Below are 23204 nucleotides of genomic sequence, written 5' to 3'. Positions count from 1 at the left end.
CATATGACAAACCTATAGCCAACATCATACTCGATGGGCAAAAATTAAAACCATTTCCCCTAAAAACAGGATCAAGACAGCAGTGTCTGCTTTCACCACTTTTATTCAACATAGCACTAGAAGTCCTAGCCACAGCAATCAAACAAGAAGAAGAAATAAAAGGCATCCAAATTAGAAAGGAGGAAGTAAAACTGTCATTATACACAGATGACATGATATTGCGCATAGAAAATCCTAAAGACTCCACCAAAAAACTGCTAGATTTAATAAATAAATTTGGCAAAGTAGCAGAATACAAAATTAACACCTGGAAATCGATGGCATTTTTATACAACAGTAATGAACTCTCAGAAAGAAAAACTAAAAAAACAAACCCATTTACCATTGCATCAAAAAAATAAGATACCTGGGAGTAAACTGAACCAAGGAGGTAAAAGACCTGCACTCGGAAAACTATTGAAAAAGGAAACAGAGGAAGACACAAACAAGTGGAGGCATATACCGTGTTCATGGACTGGAAGAGTTAACATCATTAAAATGTCCATACTACCCAAAGAAATCTACATATTCAACGCAATCCCTATTAAAATACCAACGACACATTTCACAGATCTGAACAAATATTCCAAAAGTTTATATGGAGCCAAAAAAGACCCCGAATAGCCATAGCAATCTTGAGAAAGAAGAACAAAGTAGGAGGTATCACAATACTGGATATCAAACTATACTACAAAGCCACCGTAATCAAAACAGCCTAGTACCGGGACAAGAAAAGGCATATAGACCAACAGAACAGAACAGAAAACCCAGAAATCAACCCACACCAATATGGTCAAATAATATTTGACAAAGGAGGTAAGAGCATACAGTGGAGTACAGATAGTCTCTTCAATAAATGGTGTTGGGAAAATTGGACAGGTACGTGGAAAAAAATGAAACTAGACCACCAACTTACACTATACACAAGAATAAACTCAAAATGGATAAAAGACTTAAATGTAAGACGTGAAAGCATAAAAGTCCTAGAAGAAAACATAGGCAGTAAAAGTCTCAGACATCTCATGTAGCAGTATTTTCACTGATAAATTGCCTGGGGCAAGGAAAACAAAGGAAAAATTAATAAATAGGGCTACATCAAACTAAAAAGCTTCTGCACAGCAAAAAAAAATCAAGAAAATGAAAAGGGAACCTACTTTATGGGAAAACATATTCACCAATGATACATCTGATATGCGGTTAATTTCCAAAATATACAAAGAACTCATACAACTCAACACCAGGAGGGCAAACAATCCAATTAAAAAATGGGCAAAGGACATGAAGAGACACTTCTCCAAAGAGGACATACATGTGGCCAATAGATACATGAAAAATGCTCAACATCACTAATCATCAGAGAGCTGCAAATTAAAACTACAATAAGGTATCACCGCACACCTGCCAGAATGGCTACCATCAATAAATGAATAAACAAGTGCTAGTGAGGGTGTGGAGAAAAGGGAACCTTAGTACACTGATGGTGTGAATGCAGACTGATGCACCACTGTGGAAACAGTATGGAGTTTCCTCAAAAAATTAAAATTGGAACTGCCTTTTGACCCAGTGATCCCACTTCTAGGACTATATCCTAAGAATCCTGAAACACCAATTAGAAAGAATACATGCACCTCTACATTCATAGCAGTGTTATTTACAATAGCTAAGATCTGAAATAGCCCAAGTACCCGTCATTAGATGAGTGAATAAAAAAGCTGTGGTACATTTACACAATGGAATACTATGCAGCTATGAAAAAGCAGGAGCTCTTACCCTTTGAGACAGCATGGATGGACCTGGGAACTATTATGCTAAGCTAAATAAGCTAGTCAGAGAAAGACAAATATCACATGATCTCACTTATATGGGGAATCTAATGAGTAAAATAAACTGACGAACAAAACAGATCTGGAGGTATGGATGCATGGAACAGAATAACAGATCTCAGGGGGGTGCGGGGGGACAGGAAGAAATTAACTGAAGAACATACATACATATATATATAACCCATGGACACAGACAATAGATGGGGAAGGCCTGATGTGGGGGGGGGGTAGAGGGGGGCAAAAAGGGAGAAAATGGGAGACAGCTATAATACTGTCAAAAGTAAAATAAATAAAATAAATCAAAATCCCACTCTTTACACCTAAAAAAAATGATACTTTCTAAATTTTACTGAGTAAACAACTCCAAGAATCTGTTGAATATTATGGGATCTTTCCTGAGAAAAACACGTGATGCTTATTACAACAGTAGTTTTTCAAATGCTTTGAGGACCTCCTTAGAGGTACTAGGATAGGAAACTTAAATTGCTGCAGAATTAATATGATAAAATTTAAGTCTATAAAACAACAGTGTCTCTGTGCATACCAGTCAACCACCTATTCATTTGTAAAAAGTATCAAGTCAGCCATATGCTTACCCACGCCATTACCTTGATTAAAGATAAACAAAAAGTGGCAGATTCTCTTCGGGAAACAATTCGTATATTTAATCTACCTCTCCTCTATATTTTATCACTGAACTATAATGTAGAGAAACATGAACTATGGTCCCATTCATCATAGATTTACCTCTTTGCAATGACTTTTCAGCATGTGTTTTTGTGGTCTGTAAAGCCTGATTTTTGTCAAAAGTTATTGCAACTGCTGTGACTGTAACCTAGAATCACAGAAACAGTAAGATTAGCAAAATAATCATTGCCAAAATAAGTTTCTGACACATAGTATTCAGTACCATGGAACAACTTATACGAATTGGCTAATCTGCCTTTCCTGGTTAACATTCTCAGTTAGAACTATACATCAACTCAGATATTCAGACTGCGACTAAGCCCAACATGTATACTTAACCATAGATATTCCAGAAAGAGCTCAAGAGCCTTGTCTAAAGGATGGGGACTGGAGAAATCACACATAAGTACAAATCCTACTGTGTGTATACTGGAGCACAAATGTGATTCCACCTTCAGATAACTAGAGTTCACAAAAATGAAATATACACAGTCTGCTTCATACTAATATGTTTCAAAATATTTTGAAGTAAAACAGCTTATACTTATTTAATTATGGCATATTTATATTGTAACAGATAAAAGCTAGAAATCTTCTTTGATAGCAGACTGAATCTTAATTACCTGAATTAATTCATCCTCAGGCAGAGATACTGTAAAATTTACATGGCAAAGGCAGCAGGGGATCATAGACCGTAGTTTAAAATACAGGCTCTATACAATAGAAAATATTAGTCATATCATTTCTTTTAATTTAAAAATTTACAAAAACTGACATTTTAATGCACATTATATTATAGCAAATGGAAAGTTTAAAGGATTAAAACAAAGCTAGTCCACTTGTTTTGTCTATCCTTACATTAAGAATACATTTTTTAATATTACAGCAGACAATAAGGTTTAATCATATTTATCAATGTAATAAAAAATAAGAAAAAGGTATTTTGAATTTACACATGTACAACAGATTTCTATGAAGTTTAAAGCTATGACATAACTTAAAATATATTTCTTTTCTAGTATGGTATATTAAGATAGAGAGGACAACTTTAGCATTATACCTGATGACAGAATTAAGATTGATATGTAGATAAAAAATAATTCAGCCCACAACTGTGTAAGGTTTTCCAGACAATATATATGCCTTTTCATTTTTAATTTCATGATTCTTAGGAGTTTTAACTAAAGTACAGTTAGTTAGAAGGTTCCTACCTTGAGCAAATTTTCACAGAGATCATTAAAGTTCTTATTGAGGGCTTGATTAGTCAGGTTAAGGCTGCTTAATCGGATTACTCTTACTGATGTGAACATCTATATATGGGAGATATGATAGCATGTCATTTTATTAATAACTGTAACAGTTAATAAAACTGCCATATCATGGACAATAACAACGAATGTGGTATGAAAAAGGGTACCATTTTAATTGCAATAAGGAGGTGAAAAAGAAAACATATATTAAGAAGGAACTTGCTAAAATCACTTATGTTTTATTTGCTTAAAATTAAAAATGAAAGGTTCACCTGTATTTCAGATGTCCAATTATTTATCCCAGGCATAATTTCTGTATTGCAACTATAAAAGCCTGTCAAAATAAATTACAGTTAAAACATATGGTAATAGTTATTTTTGTGTTAAAAAGAACATTTTTCAATTATTACATGAAGTTCTAACTATAAGAACCATTTATGCCCAGCTGGGTGTGGCTCAGCAATTGAAGATTGACCTAGGATCCAGGAGATCGCAGTTCGATTCCCGGTCAGGGCACATGCCCAGGTTACGGGCTCGATCCCCAGTCGGGGGAGTGCAGGAGGCAGCCGATCAATGACTCTCTCATCAACATTTCTATTTCTCTCTCCATCTCCTTTCCTTTCTCTGAAATCAACAAAGATATATTTAAAAAACAAAACAAAAACAGAACCATTCATTCTTTTTCTAAAACTTCATACCTTCAGAAAACTTTAGACCATCTTAATAAGTTATCTGTTTTTTAAAAATGTATAATCATAAAAGGATTAAAAATCAGTTCATTTAAGTTCTAACATAAATATTTTAAAACTCTTTTCCCCCTTGAAGCAGCAAAGCACATAACAGGGTGTAACATTGATAAAATCCTTAAAATAAAGTTAGTACCATAATAATTACGAACTAAAATACTGCTGTGCAAAAAAAAAAAAGTCTCATCTCAAAGGTAACTTTTTTCTTTTTACCTGAAGGAGGAGGAACATCAGTAAGGAGGGAATGTACATCTTCCATAGCATCTGTGTCATCAATCTGAAAATAGAAAGATTAAAACTATTACATAAATAGTAAATATATAATCATTTTTAATTAAAAAATTTTCTTTAAAAAATAGAAAACAAGCCAAAAAATAGATCTATTTTTCTCTAAGTTAAAATATAAAACTTGAAAAAAAAATTTTCAAATATCTGTATGTTTCTCCACAGTAATAATTATAAATTCTTCTAAGTGAAATATTTTATATTTAGTTTTTAAAAAACAAGCCTTTTCTCAATCCTTTATGAGGGCATGTTTCAAAACATACCTTCAGCAATCATTATCTCTATTTGTTTAAATAAATATAGTGTAATTAAAAAATATCTTTTGACTAAATGCACAACTGCTTTAAAATAAAATTATGTCGGGATAAATTTAAAGGCATGTCTAAAAAAAATAAGTCCAAATCTGACTTTTCTGATATCACAATATTCCACTGTGAATAAGAAAGAATGAAACGATCCAATTGGACCCATGCTGACGTTCATCTGTTCATCAGGGGTCTAGGTAGATTCACACACTCCAAGCTTTCACTCACATCACCCCTGCGACTCCGGGACTCCCTTTGCTTCCGCTCTACCTTAGCTGCCCACAGCCATGGCCACACCTTGTCCCTACTCCGCAACCACTCCACACCCAGGTCTCAAGCATTCTCCAATTACAATGTCTTCTTGTCCTTTTTCTTCCTGAATCTGCACCTTGCCCCTCACCCCCCGTCTTTTGCCCACGTTTGAAACACTTCTGTTCACTACTTAACCAGGATCCCAGGATCAGAAATATCAATGATGCTTGTGATCAAACGTCAGGTAATACTAAGAATCACCTGGCAAGTTTGTTAAACAGATTCCTGAGCCCCACCATTAAAATTTCATTTACTAGGTCTGAAGCAAGGGCCCCAGAATTTGTGTCTTACAAGCTCCCAGAAAGGGCTGATGCTACAGGTAGTCACAGCTCACTTAGAGCAGCACTGCTCTAAACAGTACCATGAATCCTTTTACCTCCTTAACCTGACATATTCTTTACCAACTCCCATTATTTTTCCATTCTCAGGCTGTAAAAAAATATGAGAAAAAGCACAAATCCATACAGTTTGAGTTTTCTACAAATTAACACTCTTACCTCAGTTAAGCCTTGTGCATCTCCCACGGCTGACATCCTGCTCCCATTCATAGGCACTGTTCTAGACTCTTCCGAACTCCAATCCCATTCCAATACAAGTCTACCATCAGTTTCCTGCTTCACTGAGATCAAGGCATCTGACTTTTTCTCTCAACTGGCACCTTACAGAACATTTCTGAGCATCCTCATTTATTTTCCTTTCCTTCAATATTAAAGGAATCTATCTCTTTCAAAGCTAACAGTTCCAGAGAGGAGGGCAAGGGGAGCAGATCTGTGAGGGAGGAGGCTCCCTGAACCTTTTGTACCACATTTATTCTCCAGAAAAGCTAGTTCTGAATGTACTTTTATAATGAAAGTTCAATGACATCCTTTGAATTCAGTAAGAAAACACTACATTCAGAATTCACAGTGCCTATATTAATACATCTAAAAATGTTATAATTATAGTAAAATGCTATAACATATAAAGCAGGGAATTATAGTAAGTGAAAGAATAGCACTTTAACTTCTGATTTAAATTCATTCAAGTTTACAAAAAATAGCTCCAAGAGTTTAATATTATTTTAATTTTATTTCAACCCATACATTAATTTTTCTAGAACCACTTGCACTGTTATCAGTCTTTTGGTGTCAAACAAAAAATGTATTACTAAGTTCTGATATTCTCAAGTTTATTGTAATTTTTATAATAATATATTTTTTATATTTATAACAGTTGTAATGATACAAAAGAATCACATCAATTTAGGATTTGATTATAAAAATGCACATCTTCTAAAAACTTTAAGAAATTACTCCAATGCAATAGTACCTCCAAAACAAACGCGTCTTTTTTCCCATGTGAAAGGTCCAATTCTGTAACTTCATCAGAGCTTTCTGATTGAGATCTTAGAAGTCTTGAGCGCTGTCGAGGTTCTGGGATGGGTGATCCTATAATTTCTTCAGATATCTCCTAAAAGAAATATAATTGCTTTATATTATGTAAGACCATACTTTTCAATGTGTTTTTTTTTGTAAACTGCAGGTGTTTTTTTTAATTGAGGTATAATTGACATATATGTTATATTAGTTTCAGTTGCACAATATAATGATTTGATATTTGCATACTTCAGTTTGGTTTTAAATTTTTATAATAAACAACTACCCATGGGGGAAAGTCTATAAAAAATATTTAAAGTCTATATTTAATTATAACCTTTATGACTAATTAACCTTTTATAGCGTGCATATATGGATACGTCCTTTTATTGATAATAGCAGTCTTGACATGCTAATTCAAAAACATATATATATATGTTTAAAAACATATATGTGTGTGTGTGTGTGTGTATATACACACACATATATGTAAACTGTGACAGACCTAGTGAGGAATTACTGACATCTACTGTACAGAGAGGAAACTACAACAACTAGGGAAATGGCAGTCCTAGCTCAGAAGGTATTTACTGCTCAGCATTTAAAAGTCCTAATAGTCCACAAAGAGTTAAAGATTTATGTCCCCAAATATGATCCGACTCTTCTATATCTTTTCTTATCCAGTGGTAATTTTTCAAAGCTCACCATAGTAAAATGAGGAATACAATAAATGTATGTGTGCATGTATAGATAATATATATATTGCACATGTATTTGCTCTGCAACTTATTAAGCTAAATAAACTTTGGTAGTTAAAATAATGCTCTTTTTCAAGTCAGTGTATGGTATAATCCTATATGGGTTCATCAATCTTTTCCTATTACATAGCCAAAGATCAGAGCTAACTAGAGGTTCTAAATATCTGTTGGCAACAAGGATTATCGGAAGAATTTGGATATGTAAGTACAAATGCAAAAGGCATAGCTTATAGTTAGTGTAACGGACCTTTTGAAAAAACAAAGAAGGTATAAGAAAAAGCTTTTCAAAAATGTAGTTTTAAATGTTCATCACTAGCGCATAACCTTACATAAGACTATCACCACCAGTTTCATAACACAGCTATCTATAGCGTACTTTCACATCCATTCATCTTGTTCGCACTCCAAATTAACCTGCCCTATATAAGTTTGACAGGGCACCTATTATAATGAATACAAAATGAGAAAGAGCAACAGTTTAAAGTAAAATAGTTTGCCTGGGTTTGCAAACCAGTAAGTGAAGAGCTTGTTTACACCAGTTCTTTTGACTCTGAGTGCAATGTTGTTCCCAATAGAAACCATCCCTCTTTTTACAATTTTATAGTAGTTTAAAATTCAGTTATGCCTCTCTTCATTGTATCATGGACCTAATAAACATAACTATCTGAAATTTAATATATCTAAGATTCATAATGAGGTTTCACCATAGGGGCTGTTATTCCAAATAAAAGTTTTGCACCTCATGTTGATAACTTTGGTTGACTGAATTATCTCCAGTTAAGTGGTACTACACCTCTGCACTAGAAACATTTTTCAATGTATTGAGAAGAAAATCAAACAACAGCATTCACTTCAGCTTGGGCTATCTTCCTAAAATAAGGAACACTAATCCACATTTTTTTGGTGGGCATACACTGTTTTAGAAAATTGAAAACACAAAAATTTAATATGAGTAGTGGCCTGGCACACTGACTTTTCCAAACAAATTGAGATGTTATGCTAAAAAACCATAATGTAGTCAGTATCTGAAATAAGGAAAGCCGTAGTAGAATACTCAAAAGTCGATTAGTCCTTTTGTAGAAATACAGTCATATTCAACATATGAAATCCATACATGCTGAAATTTTTATATTCACAAAAGATTTATTCCCTCTTCTAAGATACTAAAACAATAGCTCAATAAATATTTATTGAATAGATGAAGTAACTTAATTCACACTTTCTAAATATGTCTCCGTCTTCAAGGGACTTATGGTAAAAAACGACGTAAAAACTACACTACACTATAAGTACACTAATATGTAACAGGCACTATGACAGAAGCAAATACAGGTACAATAGAAACACAATGGAAGAGGCAGGTCAGGACAGAAGTATGGAGTTAATAAGCACTGTTATACAAAAGTCAGCTCATATCATTAGAACTGATATATGGAATCCTAACATATAGCTTTGCAAATCATTCTCCCCAACAGGAATAAGCACTATTAGTAGATGTTTAAATATCAAAATAGCCCGGCCGGGCATGGCTCAGCAGTTGAGCGTCGACCTAGGATCCAGGCGATCGGGGTTCAATTCCCGGTCAGGGCACATGCCTGGGTTGCAGGCTCGATCCCTAGCTGCGGGCGTGTAGGAGGCAGCCGATCAATGACTCTCTCATCATTGATGTTTCTATCTCTCTCTCTCTCCCCCTCTCCTTTCCTCTCTCTGAAATCAATAAAAATATATTTTTTTTAAATCAAAATATAATTATAAAAGAAAAATAATTAGAGTGAACAAGCAGTCAATCAAGCGTTGAAAGCTTTTACAAAGGCTATATGAGTAAATATATTAACACATTCACATTTTCAATGAATTTAACACTGCTCAATAGAAATATAAAGCAAGCATCATAGGTAATGCTCTAGTCATATCTTTAAAATTCTTCCCAGCTTAATACCTTTGCTAGAAAGCTATAAGTTTAAAGCTGGTGCACTACACCAGAAGACTAACCAAAATTCAATAGCATAAATGAAATAATAAAAAAACAACAATGTTATCCAAATACTTTTTACAGAAGTATTTCATTATCAGAGACTCATAAAAACAAATAGTTTCACTCTACCTCCAACATATCTTTCTTTCAATTCAACGTAAAGCTAGAAGACATCTGTAGAGTAGGAGGCATTGTGATACTGACTGCAAAGCTGGTGAGAAGACTGACTATGGAAATGACTGGTAGGAAAATTGTAAGAAAAATGCCCAAATTGAAAAAAACTCTATTCTTTCACATTTTTACCAAGATAAGCAATGTTTTTTATTAAAAAAGAACATTTTAAGTCATTTATTTAGTCATTCAATAAGTATTTATCAAAAATACGAGAAGCAACTATTATAGGCATTAGGGATACAGTCTCATGGAGCTTCATTCTACTGGGCATTAATAAACAACAGACAAAAAGGGGGATAGAAGTACCAAAAATGAATGAGAGAGTTACAATTCTTAAGTAGGGAGGTCAGAGAAAGTCTCCCTAAAAAGAAGGTATTTGAGCATAGACACAAAGGGAGGCAGAAGACTGAGTAATGAGGGGAGCATATCTAAATGGTGGAAAAAAATCTTTCATGTCCAAAGTATGATAACCCAAAACTATACTAACACCTAAACAATAACTTATGTATTCACAATGAAGATTTAGTTTACTTACTGGAGGACTGATTTCATATAACTCTTTATTCTTAGCAATTGTGTCATTTATCTTCTTTTGCATATGAGATATATGCTGTTCATAGGAGCCATCATTAGGAGTCTTCCCAGCAATCTGAATTCCACCAGGCATTGGTAATGCTGCTAAATATACACCCGTGGCCGACTTGTAAAAATAATGGGGAAATAATTAACAAATGATAATACTGAGTTATCATTTTTAAATTAATCAATTGTCAATTTTATAAAAGTCCATCCTCAAAAGAGTATGATACTCTATGATGAAGTCTGGGCAGTAGATGGCATTGATTCTCAGGAGCTCTTTCTCCTGGTTTGTTCGTTAGTGTCCATGACTGCACCCATGACCTAGTTTCTGAAGCTCAACCTCAAAATACCCTATGTGCCAAGTGAAGCCTTAGTGTACCACCTCTCACACTTTCTAACTGCAATGGCTAATGAGGCAACAGCCCAGAATAGTTAAGAACACAGACCCTAGAACTAGGCAGTCCTGGGTTTGAAACCCAGGTTCAGTACATGTAACCGTATCACTTTGGACAAGTTTCAACCTATCATAACATACATTTTCTCCTCTTGTAAAGTAAAAATAATATTACATTTCTTCTGGCATAACACAGTAACAGACACCCAGCAGCACTCATCAGACATTAACTATCATGGAAACTCCTCTTAGGACCTTGAGTGCACAAGCTAGAGACACGCACAAAGATCAAAATCTCAAACAGCTATAATTAGTGTCACTAATGATGAAGAAAGAAAAGATTAGTAAGAATCAGAAAAGGCAGTGTTTGAGGTAGATATTGAAGGATTATACCAGGACTACACAATAGTTTCCTGGGGCTCAACGATCAGAAGTTGATACAGTTGGCACAATGCTTCTTAAACCTCTGAGTATGAATCAAGCTCTTAGTTCCTATAGAGACCCACCAGTAACTAGTTTTATATTTAGCCCAATTTATACATTTATGTTAAGTCCTCAGTAAGTATGTGAGGTTTTAGACAAATGAATTATAATGAATACTTTATTCCCCAAGTTAATCTAAATATCAAATATTTGAATATAAATCAGATTACTTTTATTAATCATTACAAATTCCTTTTGTTAAAAAACTGTGATTACATAATTAATCATCATACAATTATTCCCTACATACAGAAATTTCCATATTTGCTCTTAATAGAAAAACATGGATGAAGCAAGAAACAACTTAGCATTTTATGTATAAATGCATACTGAAAAAAAGAATCCAAGTTCCATCAATTTCTTAGGTTAAATTTCTATGCAGGACTCAGAAAGATGGCAGAGGATTCCCAATTAAAAAGTACCAGTAACATAAAAATGCTGGCTAGCAAAGTATCTAGAATATGAGAGGATTTCCGTAAGTATTGTTGTTCAGATTCCATCTGATGGATATACATTTTGCAGGCACATCTAGTTCTCTGGGTCTCAGGCTATTTATAAAGGCAGCTCATGCTCATTGACAACCTTCCAGTCAGAATTTTTTTCCTAACAAGCAAAGGTAAACATGAAGCTGAGATAAAGAGCCTTACACTGCCTCACAATTTAAGGGCACTTAAGAAACACATATTGTATATTCTACTGTCTCTGACCACAGATGTAAAATTATAATGAAATTTAATAGTAGGTAGTGTCTCACAGGTATTGCTTTACTTTCTTCATTAAAAGTAAAAATTAGTTTAGTTCCTCTTACCCCCAGGAGTAATTTTGCCCCCTGAAGACATCTGGTAATATCTGGACACATTTTTTGTTGTAACACTGGAGGGAAGTTATTAGCATCTAGTGGGCAGAGGCCAGGGATGCTGCTAAACAACCAACAATAAATGAGACAACCCACTACGACAAAGCATTATCCAGCCCCAAATCTCAATAGTTCCAAGAAGGAAAAACCCTGTTTTAGCAATGTAAAAAACAATCAAGTCTAGTACAATGGTGGCTGCACATGATCATTTTTAGAAATCTGACTATTGAGGTTATGGTCAGAATATAAAAATATAATGATAACATAAAAATTAATCAATATTTTATATTTTTAAAATAATAATTTTATAATTAAATATAAAAATAAAATATTTGAAAGCCTATCACCAGATTTATTACTTCGTATGTCTTCAACCCTTAAAAGTTTTGATGCCAGTTTCTTTAGATAAGTCTTTTTTTTAAAAACCTTTGAATCACATAAAACAGAACCTACTGCCACTACAGGCATCACGAAAAGAAAAACAAAACACACGAACTTACTGCTAAGCCCATCAACATATTTTCGCCCACTGTGATCTGAATTCTCAGTCCAAATAAAGCATTCATTCCTTTGAGTTTTAGTTTATTCATTAGCTGAGTATGCACTTCATATTCCATAAATGGCAACAGGTTACTGATCGCTGTGGCATTTGCTTCTGCTTGTGCTTTCTTTTTTAAGCGACATAACCTGTTAAAAAATAATTTAGTCAGTGGACAGTATTCTTGGTAGCATGTTAAGAAATGTCCAATTTTTAATACTTTCTAAGAGAGTGCTTGAAAAAACATTTACTCATTTCAAGTAGCTTAATTAAGTTATATCAATAATCTTTCTGCCATTTTTTTCACTGTATATGTTTTTGCTGAAAATCTGTGTCAATAAACAAAAAGGAAAAAAAACCTCAAAATCTCTAGAAGTGAAATAAATACTGATCAAAATCACTAGAAAATATAATTTAAAATTAGGTTTCATAACTCCATGTGACTGTATGATGACTGGACAGCAGAGGAAAATGTTAATTTACTCATTAAAAGAATATAAACTTATAAAAACATATTTTATAAAAATACAAAACTTGAATATCTACCATGTGCCAGGCACTTCTAGGTAGTGAGCACTAACCAATGAAAAAAATACAAAGTCCTGTTTCTCATGGTTGTATTAACAAAGCCCCTGTTCTCATGATTATAGACCATTGGGGCTGGGGGGGAGATGACAAAAGCAAAGCAACCTCAGATTATGTTTAAGAATCAGGTATCTCAAGAAAATAAACCAGGTGAAATGAGTGGGAATAACTAGAGAGAAGGCCTCACAGGAGAGGTGACCCCCTGAGTTGGGATCTTAAAGACACGATAAAAACTGAGAGTTGGAGAAAGACAATTATAGAATGGAGCTGGAATATTAAAAGATCCAAAAGGTGACTGCTGTAGCTAAAGTGAAGTGAGCAAGGGTGAGAGTAGTACAGATGAGGCCACAGGTAAGAAGGGACATGATCATATTAGGGGCTTAGGGGTCATGGTAAAGAGTTTGATTTTATTCTGCCAGCAATGGGACACCCCAAATAGATTTTAAGTATTAACATGAACCCATTTCTATATCAGGACATTATTTATATTGCTACACAGAGAATGAAGTAAGATGACAGAATTGGTGTAGGGATAGTAGATAAGAAACCATTTAAGTGAGAGACAATAAGAGTTTGAACTAAAAAGGTAGCAGTGAAGATAAAGGAAAGAGCTCCAAAACTGGTAAGCCAGTCTATTTATTCTAGTAGTTCTCAAACTTTACATCAGAACCACCTAAAGGGCTAGTTAAGAAACTATTACTGGGCCCCATTCCCAGAGTTTCTGATTCAATAAATCTGGAGTGGGGTCTGAGAATTTATATTTCTGTAAGTTCCCCCTAGGATGGTGATGCTATTTATTGGTCTGGGACCACACTCTGAGACCCACTGATGGAGACCAACCTCCTCCTACCTAAAACAAAAAAAATGTTTGTGTGTGTGTGTGTGTGTGTGTGTGTGTGTGTGTGTGTGTGTGTATATATATTCTTCTGAAAAGCATCATAGGACCATGGCAAGGGGCTAAGAATATATATATATTCTTCTGAAAAGCATCATAGGACCATGGCAAGGGGCTAAGTGGGGCATAAACATAATGAAGCAGCACAAAAAAGTTACTTTGTGGGCTGGAACAGTTCTGTCTTGACTATGGTGATGGCTGTAAAAACTAAATAAGGTCTGCAATATAGTTAACAGGATTATACCAATGTCAATTTCCTAGCTGATACTCTACAATAGCTGTATAAGATGTCACCAATGAGGAAAGGTGACTGAAGCGTACATAGCACTTTTTGTTCCATTTTGTAACTTCCTGTGAGCCTATCACAATCAAAGGAAACAAAACATGATGAACAATAACTAGCAGAAACAATACAAAACAAAAAGATTTCAGATATTAAAATTGTTAATTATAGAATCAGTCAGACTATAACATGTGCTATCAGATTTGAAAAAGAATGAACTGAGACTTCTAGGAATAAAAAATAAATTGCCAAAAACTTAAACTCAAATTATGAGGCTTATTAGCATATTAGAGATAGCTAAAGAGAGAAATAGTTGAAAGACAGAACAGAAAGTATCTAAAATATAGCAGAGAAAAACAAAAAGACAGAAAATACAGAAGAGAAAGTAACAGACATAGAGGAGGCAATAGAAAGTCTAATATATTTTAACTGGAGTATCAAGAAGAGAGAAGAGATGGAAACACAGGAGAATTAATATCTAAAAACTTTCTAAAACACATGAAAGACACTATTCTACATATTCAAGAAGCCCAATGTATAACAATTGAAAGAAAGATAACTCCATACCTAACACTTCTCAGGGAAACTGCAGAAAACCAAAAACAAATACCATAGCTCAAGCACAGACTGATGAAAAAACATACAATTCCTTCAAAGAAACAATTAGTCTAATAGATTATTTCTCAACAGTAGCAATGAAAGTGAAAAGGCAGTGGAAGGGTATCTTTAGTGTGCTGAAATAAAATAACTGCCACCCAAAAATACCTTTTAAAGATAAAATAAACACATTCAGACAAGCAAAAATAAGATAATTCACCACCAGCAGACCCACCCAAGAAATACTAAAGGATATGCCTCAGGCCAAAGAAAAACCCAAAATGAAAGGCCTAAAATGCAGGAGAGAATAAAACAAAAGTAAATGGAATAAAAATATAATTAGGAGAAAACGCAGTATGACTTTGTAATAACATGTGGGGAGGTTAAGAAAAAGGGCACTGTGCAAGAATACCATATTTGGCATGAAGAACTGGATACAGCAAGGCATAATTTATTAAAGTAGAGGAGGCTAACGTGAAAGAAGTGGAGAAAATCAGCAGTTCAGTTTGGAATAAGCGTGAGACATCTACGACACATCAAAATGGGATGTGAAGTCGCAGGTAAGCATACGGGTCTGAAGCTCAGAAGGAAGCTCTGAACTGAAGTTCCAGACCTGGGAGTCAGACACAGACAGCATATGAGTTCACCTATGGAGAGTTCTGAGAAGAGGGTCCAGACCCTTGGCTTTCAAGGATCAAGAAACGAAGAGGAATCAACAAGGAGACTAGAAGCTGTTCATACAGGTGGGAAAAGGCAGAAGGTGTGGCATCCTGAAGTCAAAGAAGTTTCAAAAAGGAGAAAATGACCAACTGTGTGACTGCTGAGTCATCAAGTACAGTGAGGTCAGATATGCTCAGTGGACTTGGTAACCTGGCAGGTGCTAGTGACAGTCAGAGCTGTTTCCTGTGTTCCTACCACAGGGATGCCATGGCATGTCCTACTCCTATACAGTTTAAAAGGAGCTCTTAACAGCTAAGTGAAGTCATAAGAGAAACACTACATAGCACTGCTCTTTAAAAGAAAAATGTCCGTTTCCAGAATGTGTGACATTTTAATGTCATTAACGCGTAGTCACATCCCTAGCTTTCAAGAGGTTAAAGAATAATCCGCATAATAAAAATAAATACAGAATTTAAATGTTTTAAACTAATATAGGGTGTCCCCCAAAAATGTTTCTACACACTCTGAATAACTACAAAGGTAGTGTTTATTAAAATACATTTTATTTTAAAAATTGAGCTGTTAAAGTGTGTATACATTTTTTGTGATATTTTGGGACACCCTGTATAAACTTACTTAAGTTTTATAATGAGAGTATTTTTAGTCCCAATTTTCCAAATGATAAAATACAAGGTTCAGATAGAACTGCCCAGCCTATCCAGGACTCCAGGTAGGAAACAGAGTAGAAACTTGAAATTAGGTCTGTTTGGCTCCATATCCCCTACTCTTTCAGGGACCCCAAATATTGTTTTCACAAACATACCTTGCTTGAATAAGACAACCTTTTCCAATAACTGTTGCATCTGTTGGGAGGTCTATAGTTGTAAAGAGAACATCAGGAACTTTTTGTTTCCTGCAGTTATAGCAATATGTGAGATGAGCTGGAAATGGCATATTCAGTTCGTCATATGGTATATGGCAAAATCCACAGCCTGCAGGCAAATTTTCTTCTAGCCTATATGAATATATTAAGAAGAAAAATAAGACGTTCTTGAAAATTCTGTGCTCCTTTTCAAAAACATATATTGTATACATAGTACTTGTGTACAAACTACACCATGATTTCTACCACAGTAGGTTTTAAGAGTACCGCTATGATTGATAATTACAAATGACCATGAAATGAGAACAAGATGAGAGAAAAGGCTTATACAAGTAGGAAATCATTTTTTATCAATCATATGTGTGATGACTTACCACCTAACAAAAACCATTATTATTTCAAAGTTTTTTCTTTGGGATACAACATAAAATCAAACAGACAATGAGAGTGACATTTTCTTACTGTATGACAGATATAATGCAAATATAACTTAAGAATTTCTAATAAAAAATTTTTTTTAACCAGAAAACCTAACTATATGAAAAAATCATGGTTAAAAACCAAAATGCCTATTTAAGAAACAACATATATATCATGCATAAACTGCAAATGAACTACCCATAACCTTCCCATTCACTGTAAAATGTTTGTTGTAATATGCTGTTTATGAGTTCGTTTTAGAATGATTAAGTACTTTTTTACTCATTAAGTCTAAGGAAATCAGAAAAATGGAAATGGAAACAGAGAAGGCTCCATGGAGAACCTCAGGCTTTTGCCAAGCCCTATCTTCTAGGGCTCTGGAAGGTGTGAGTTCTCAATTCTCCATATTCTAAAGCAACCTTTTAGAAGCTGAAATTTGGCAAGTAGACACATTTTTAAAAGGAAAGGAAACTAATACTATATCTACAAGGAGTCAGGCTTTCTGCAGAGCCTTTGTATACATTATTTCACTGAATTTTCAATAATTCACTGAATTTCTAAATCAAATTAAATTACTCCCAGATATTATTCTTTTATTACTGATATAGCATTCTGGTATATATTCATTTATTACTGATATAGCATTATGGATGCAGCATTCTGGTATATCAGAAGTAACAGGGAATTCAGACACACCTGAGTAAAGCTGTGTCACCCTGAACAAGTTATTTAACCTCTTAGAGCCTCCTCTATAAAATGGGAATAACAATATCTGCCTAGAAAGGTTCTTTTTATGTTTTCAAAGACTAAGTAAGAACACAATAGGCAAACACACAGGCTGCCCTACCCCCTAAAATAATGCCCACCAGACAACAGAAACTAGTTCTACTTGGCCTGAAACCAAACTGAGATACTAAGTAACTTGCTAGGTCACACTAGGTACTAAGTAGCAGACCTAAATTTTAATGCCAATTAGTTTGATTCCAAACTAACTGGGGGGTATAAACTAGGGCAATTTTTGATTAAACACCTCATAAAAATATGGACATAAATTGTGCAACATTATAAAGCCACAAAAAAATAAAGTATTAAAATTTAACAAAACAGGTCCAGAGGCATGGAAGCATGGAACAGAATGACAGGTCTCAAAGGGGAAAGGGGTGGAGGAGATGGGAAGAGTTAACCAAAGAACATATATACATAGTCCAAGAACACAGGCAATAGTGTGGGGAAGGCCTGGGGTGGGGAGGGGACTGGGTGGAGGGGGGAAAGTGAGGAGGGGGGGGAAAGTGAGGAGGGGAGGGAATGGGGGCCATATGTAATACTTCCAACAATAAAATTTAAAAAATTATGAAAGCATCTGAAATATAAAATGTACAAAAGAGACTCTAAATACTGAGATCATAGGAAATTCTTCCTTCTACTCTCCTATATTTTTCAAATTTTCTCTAGTAAGCAGTAATATTTTTTATCTCTTTTACAAATAAAAATATCTGTTGCATTAGACTACCATACAAGAGAATCCACTGTATCAATCCAAGCCACAATACTGAAAAAACCTACCAGCATGGGGAAGGTCATTTGTTAAATTAGGCTTCTCTCTACTCAATGAAATCTACTGACATGTGTAACAACTATATTGCAGCACTGGGAGAACTCACAGGAAAATCTGTTTTCTCAATAAAACATTGCAATTGTTTAATATACTTCAAATGTCCCACCTTCACTTTCCTACTTATGACGACTTTTTGTTGTTGACAGTATCAGAGACGTTTCCCATTCCTCCCACCTTTACCTCCCTCCACCCAGCTCCTACCCCAGCCCAGGCCCACACTTTACTGATGTCTGTGTCCGTGGGTTATTAATGCTAAGCCCATTTTAATACTGACAAAAAAAGACACTGATCAAAGTATTCTGTGTGCCTACCAGATTTAGAATATTCTTTGTTATATAGATACTTGGAAAATTTGTACTAAATCTGATCACATACAGGATTTTTTTTGCTTTCTTCCTTAATATATACTAATACAGGGTGGGGCAAAAATAGGTTTACAGTTGTTCACATGGAAAATACAATAATTAATAAATGATAATAAAAGAATAAACTCTTTTTCACATACTCACAACTGTAAACTTACTTTTGCCCCATCCTGTATATTAATACTGAAAAAAAATATTGAAAAGCAAATATGCATACTGTGGGGTAAGGACTGATTAAGTTATATTATCCAAGTAGCCTCTGGTACCACACTAACAGTTTTCTTGCATATATATTTGATAATTTCACCTGTTTATGAATAGCATTTTTGACATTTATGGAACCTAACAGATTAAAGGGACCAATAATCAAATAAACCAGAAAGTAATCTCATTTTACCTAATACTTTCACTTTCACTTTTACATATATTAAAGTTATACTTCACTTTCCATGAAGTTTTTATATATAATTTTGGTATAATATAGTGTTTTGATGGTTTTGGGAATGAAGAAGTTTATTTATGAAAATTGTTTCATGACCTTTTTCTGTTTTAGAGGTAAGACAAAAGAAAGGGGGGGAGAATCAAATCAAAGAAATTATATCTATAATGTAACAAACAAAAACAATGTCTCCTTGAAATTCTGCAACTGGTAGCCATACAAGTCACTTATCAAGATACCAGACATTATAATGTGTCACACAGTGCAGATCCCAAGACTTCTCTGTCGCTGTGTATTAGGTAAAAAGCAGTCAAGTGCCTGGTCCTGATTTCTACTCTGTCCCACTGTAAACCACCCTCATAGAGGAGACTTATCCCGGCTCTGACGGAAAAACAGTCAACTTCTCCCTTCTCTGCCCTTATGGGAAATAAGCCAGGCTGCCAGGACAACCTCTGTTCCAAACAGCTCTCCACGGTGCCATCCTGCAGAAATCTAGGATTCAGTACAGCTGCCGTGCCAGACGCAGATAAAATACAGACCTCTTCACTACAAAAGGAAAAACACAAAAAACAAGTTAACACTTTCAGGCAATCTAAGTTTGGAAAATGTTAAATATCAGAGTGATTACAAGGATGACAATTTAAATTCAGGTTAGACTCTACTAAATATTAATATCACAGGATTACCTCCTAAACCTAGGAGAGAAAACAGAAGTAATGTAATGTTATTAAAATGGAGAGGGCAAGAATTCTTTGTTACTTAAAAATTATAAAAGGTAAAGCACAATATTAAAGACAATAGAGTCCTTTAAAATATGGTAAAGCTGATAAAGATTGAAACATTTTAAAATAAAAGCAGTAACAAACTATATTGTTGAATCAGGCGATAACTCATTAAAATCCTCCTAAAATGCACATTAAATTTTATTTAAATTATTCTAAAAACAAACTATATAAATATCTATATTGCTATATCTTAATATAAACTTAATAATAAAACAGTATCTGAAGCAAATAATATCCAAAATATACTAAATGGAACTTAAATTACATTGTTTTATATATATGTTAAAAATTGATATTCAAAAGAATTCTTTGAAAGTCTTTACTACATATTACCCAATTTGAAAGCCAAAAAAGTAAACCACCAACACAATTATTGAAAGAGATCACAAAACAAATCAGAAAATTAGCAGCCTAGCGATGAAAGGCTGGAAACAAAGTGTAAATGGACCAGAAGCCTAAGAAGATAGGAAAGAAATGGTCACTTGAGTAGAGAGAAGCCAGGCTTAAAATGTTTAAGCGGGTACTGAGGATGTCAGAAGGAACAACATGGGGTCACTAGAAGGCACTGAATCAAGATGCTACAAGAGTAGAGTGCATTGCAGGGAGTTTAACCCAGTAATAGTAAGTTGGATGGGTTAGAACACATTAGTAAAGATGGAATTTAATACAAAGACTTTCTGAGATCTAGAGAAAAAAAGGAGTTTGTGTCAGATGAATTCAAACTTCTAAATAAGTTAATTGGACTCACGTCTGTAGATCTTGCATCTGTGATCCGTGTCCAGCCACAGTGAACCTACACCTCCACATGCTATGCTTTCAGCCTTGAACCCTGTCCCTATGCCTCTTCTCTTCATTTATATAATTAATATGCATTCCCTGAGATCCAGTGTAAGCTTCAGTTACTTCATTAACACTTTCGTCCAATCTTACCTCTAACCTCCAACCCTCTGGGATCCCAAAGCATCCTGGGATTTCTCTATCGTAAAACATACACTCCTCATAATTCTCCTGCAGAATGTGAACCTCAAAACGAGAACTATGGCTTTTCAAACCACATCCCTAGGCCTTGAGAGTGTGACACTAAGTCCATAAGTGAGGCAGGACTATATACCGGGGAGTAAGGCAGGAGAAGCATAAAAAAGTTAGCTTAACAAGAATAGAACTACTACTATGGGAACAGGACAGTTTAAGCGCATGATAACACATGCTGCAAAGGAAAAGATGCGACGGGTGTGGCTCTGTAACGTCCACACTTACTACAGCCTAAACTTTTTTCTCTAACAAGAATGACCGCCATAAGTTCAAGAGAATTATCCGTGTCACAACTCCAGTAAGAATTACCTAAGAATGGCAGATGGAAAATAAGATAGCAGAGGGTCAACCAGTTTCTAGATGAGATCACAAACTTCTGAAGGAGCTGGTAAGAGGGTTCAAGAATGGCAGACAGCAAGTAAAGTCGAAACCTGAGTAAGGAACTAGGAAAACTCTTGGTTACGATAAAGACCCAAACAAACGAGGTGTACATGAGCAAAGGGTGTGGGTGGAAAAATACTGTGATCCAAGAATGAACTCTTACAGTTTCACATTTTTAAGAGGCAACAGTTTTGAGAGGTAATGAGGTCCATGTATGGTTTAGAGTCAAATGGGGATAGAGGACGTTAGAAAGTGCAATGCGAGGGTGACAGAAGGGAGACAATCACATTTAACTGGAGGAGACAGCAGAGAAGGAATGAAGACGGGCAGAATGATCGAGAGGGAGGAAGTCCTGAACTGTGGAGTGGCATGGGCTTTAAAGAGGCTGTTCAAAACGTAAGACAGGCAAAAAGGGTTTTGAGAACTAAGAATATGGAAGTCCCTTCATTACTTGGCAGCATTAGGATGATTTGTTAGCAGGAGAAAGATAAGTAACAGTTAGTAAAAGACAGCAGGAAGAGTTTGGAGATGGGCTTTAAAGACACAAGGCGGTTCATTTACAATAGATCAAGGGTTCCAAAGATCACCGAGGAAGAAGTCAGCCGAGTCACAAACGGGAATAAAATCAGCCTAGAGTTAACATGTGCTATGAGTCAGTATTATATTCTCATTCAATGTGAAAGTTGAGGCTCAGAGGAGTGGAGTAACTTTCTCAAAGTTTCACAGCAATTCGATGGCAAAAATGGCACATGAACCTCAGTCTGAGGTACCCTAAAGCCCATGCTCTGGATCACCCCGCTATTCTCTCTATATTTGCATAAAGCTTTTCCCTTTTCAGATGACAATCTGTAAGTTACAGCATCTAGAAAAGCAAGTTGTTATGATCATTTACCAGATGCTAGTTGATTCACTGTAGCCCACTACGGCATGACAGCCTAATGCTTTAGCATGTGATTTTATTTCTTGTCTGATTTCTGCCCACCATGCATCTCGAGTTTCTGGTTCATCTGAAAAATAAATTTTAAATCAGTTTACTACTCAATAGTACACTGTCTATATGAACAAGAAATGTTTAAAATAAACATACTCTGTAAGGCAAAAAAGTACTGTTCTACAACAGATTTTAAAACATCCTATCTTTAAAATACTTCTTCTCAAAAGCTTAATACTTTAATGTAATGCTACTTCTCAAAAAGTTTAACATTTTAAACTTGATTGCTAGAAAATAAACTACCCAGTTCTATTTGTTTTATTACTTTTAAGGGACACCTATAGGGATGTATTTTATCAGGTACAACTTAAAATGTAGACCCAGACTTTCCAGATTCTAATTTTAAACGGAGAGGATATCCTATATATCACCTCATTGAGAGAACACATTATGAGTCATATCCATAAATTCAGATTGCATTTCCTGGTGCCTATTTTTTATAACCCACTATATTTTGGATTCTTTTCAAGGCAAAGATTAGTTGATGTTAAAAAAAGAGAAAGCCATCTGTAGCTACCATTCTAAAGAGATGTGGGTCCTAAAGCAAACTGACAAAATATAAAGGGACTAGCCAATTCAAAATTTAAAAAAATACAGTTAAAAGATTAATATAAATAATTTGGTCAATGTATATAGGGACAAATTTCAAATAGAACACTATAATTCCACATATGGCTCTGTGATTAAGAAAATGCCCTAGAATCACAGAATTGT

At 34.8% G+C, this 23204-nt stretch overlaps 1 protein-coding gene across 5 annotated transcripts in view; it reads right to left on the bottom strand.

Moving 5' to 3' along the window:
* The window catches only part of C2CD5 (C2 calcium dependent domain containing 5), an 88486-nt gene that overhangs the window by 15075 nt on the left and 50207 nt on the right, over positions 1-23204 (bottom strand). For all 5 annotated transcript variants that reach the window (XM_081127519.1, XM_081127517.1, XM_081127518.1 and 2 more), the window contains 11 exons: positions 22392-22506; positions 19752-19847; positions 16403-16594; positions 12522-12708; positions 10245-10409; positions 6756-6896; positions 4759-4822; positions 4072-4133; positions 3761-3859; positions 3173-3262; positions 2610-2697 (listed from right to left, as the gene is read on the bottom strand). In XM_081127519.1, the coding sequence (XP_080983645.1) occupies positions 2610-2697; positions 3173-3262; positions 3761-3859; positions 4072-4133; positions 4759-4822; positions 6756-6896; positions 10245-10409; positions 12522-12708; positions 16403-16594; positions 19752-19847; positions 22392-22506 (1299 nt within the window). The remainder of the gene's footprint in view (positions 1-2609; positions 2698-3172; positions 3263-3760; positions 3860-4071; positions 4134-4758; positions 4823-6755; positions 6897-10244; positions 10410-12521; positions 12709-16402; positions 16595-19751; positions 19848-22391; positions 22507-23204) is intronic.

Source organism: Miniopterus schreibersii (assembly GCF_964146895.1).
Source record: "Miniopterus schreibersii genome assembly, chromosome: 2".
Lineage (NCBI taxonomy): Eukaryota > Metazoa > Chordata > Mammalia > Chiroptera > Miniopteridae > Miniopterus > Miniopterus schreibersii.
This window is presented reverse-complemented; position numbering and strand designations above follow the sequence as displayed.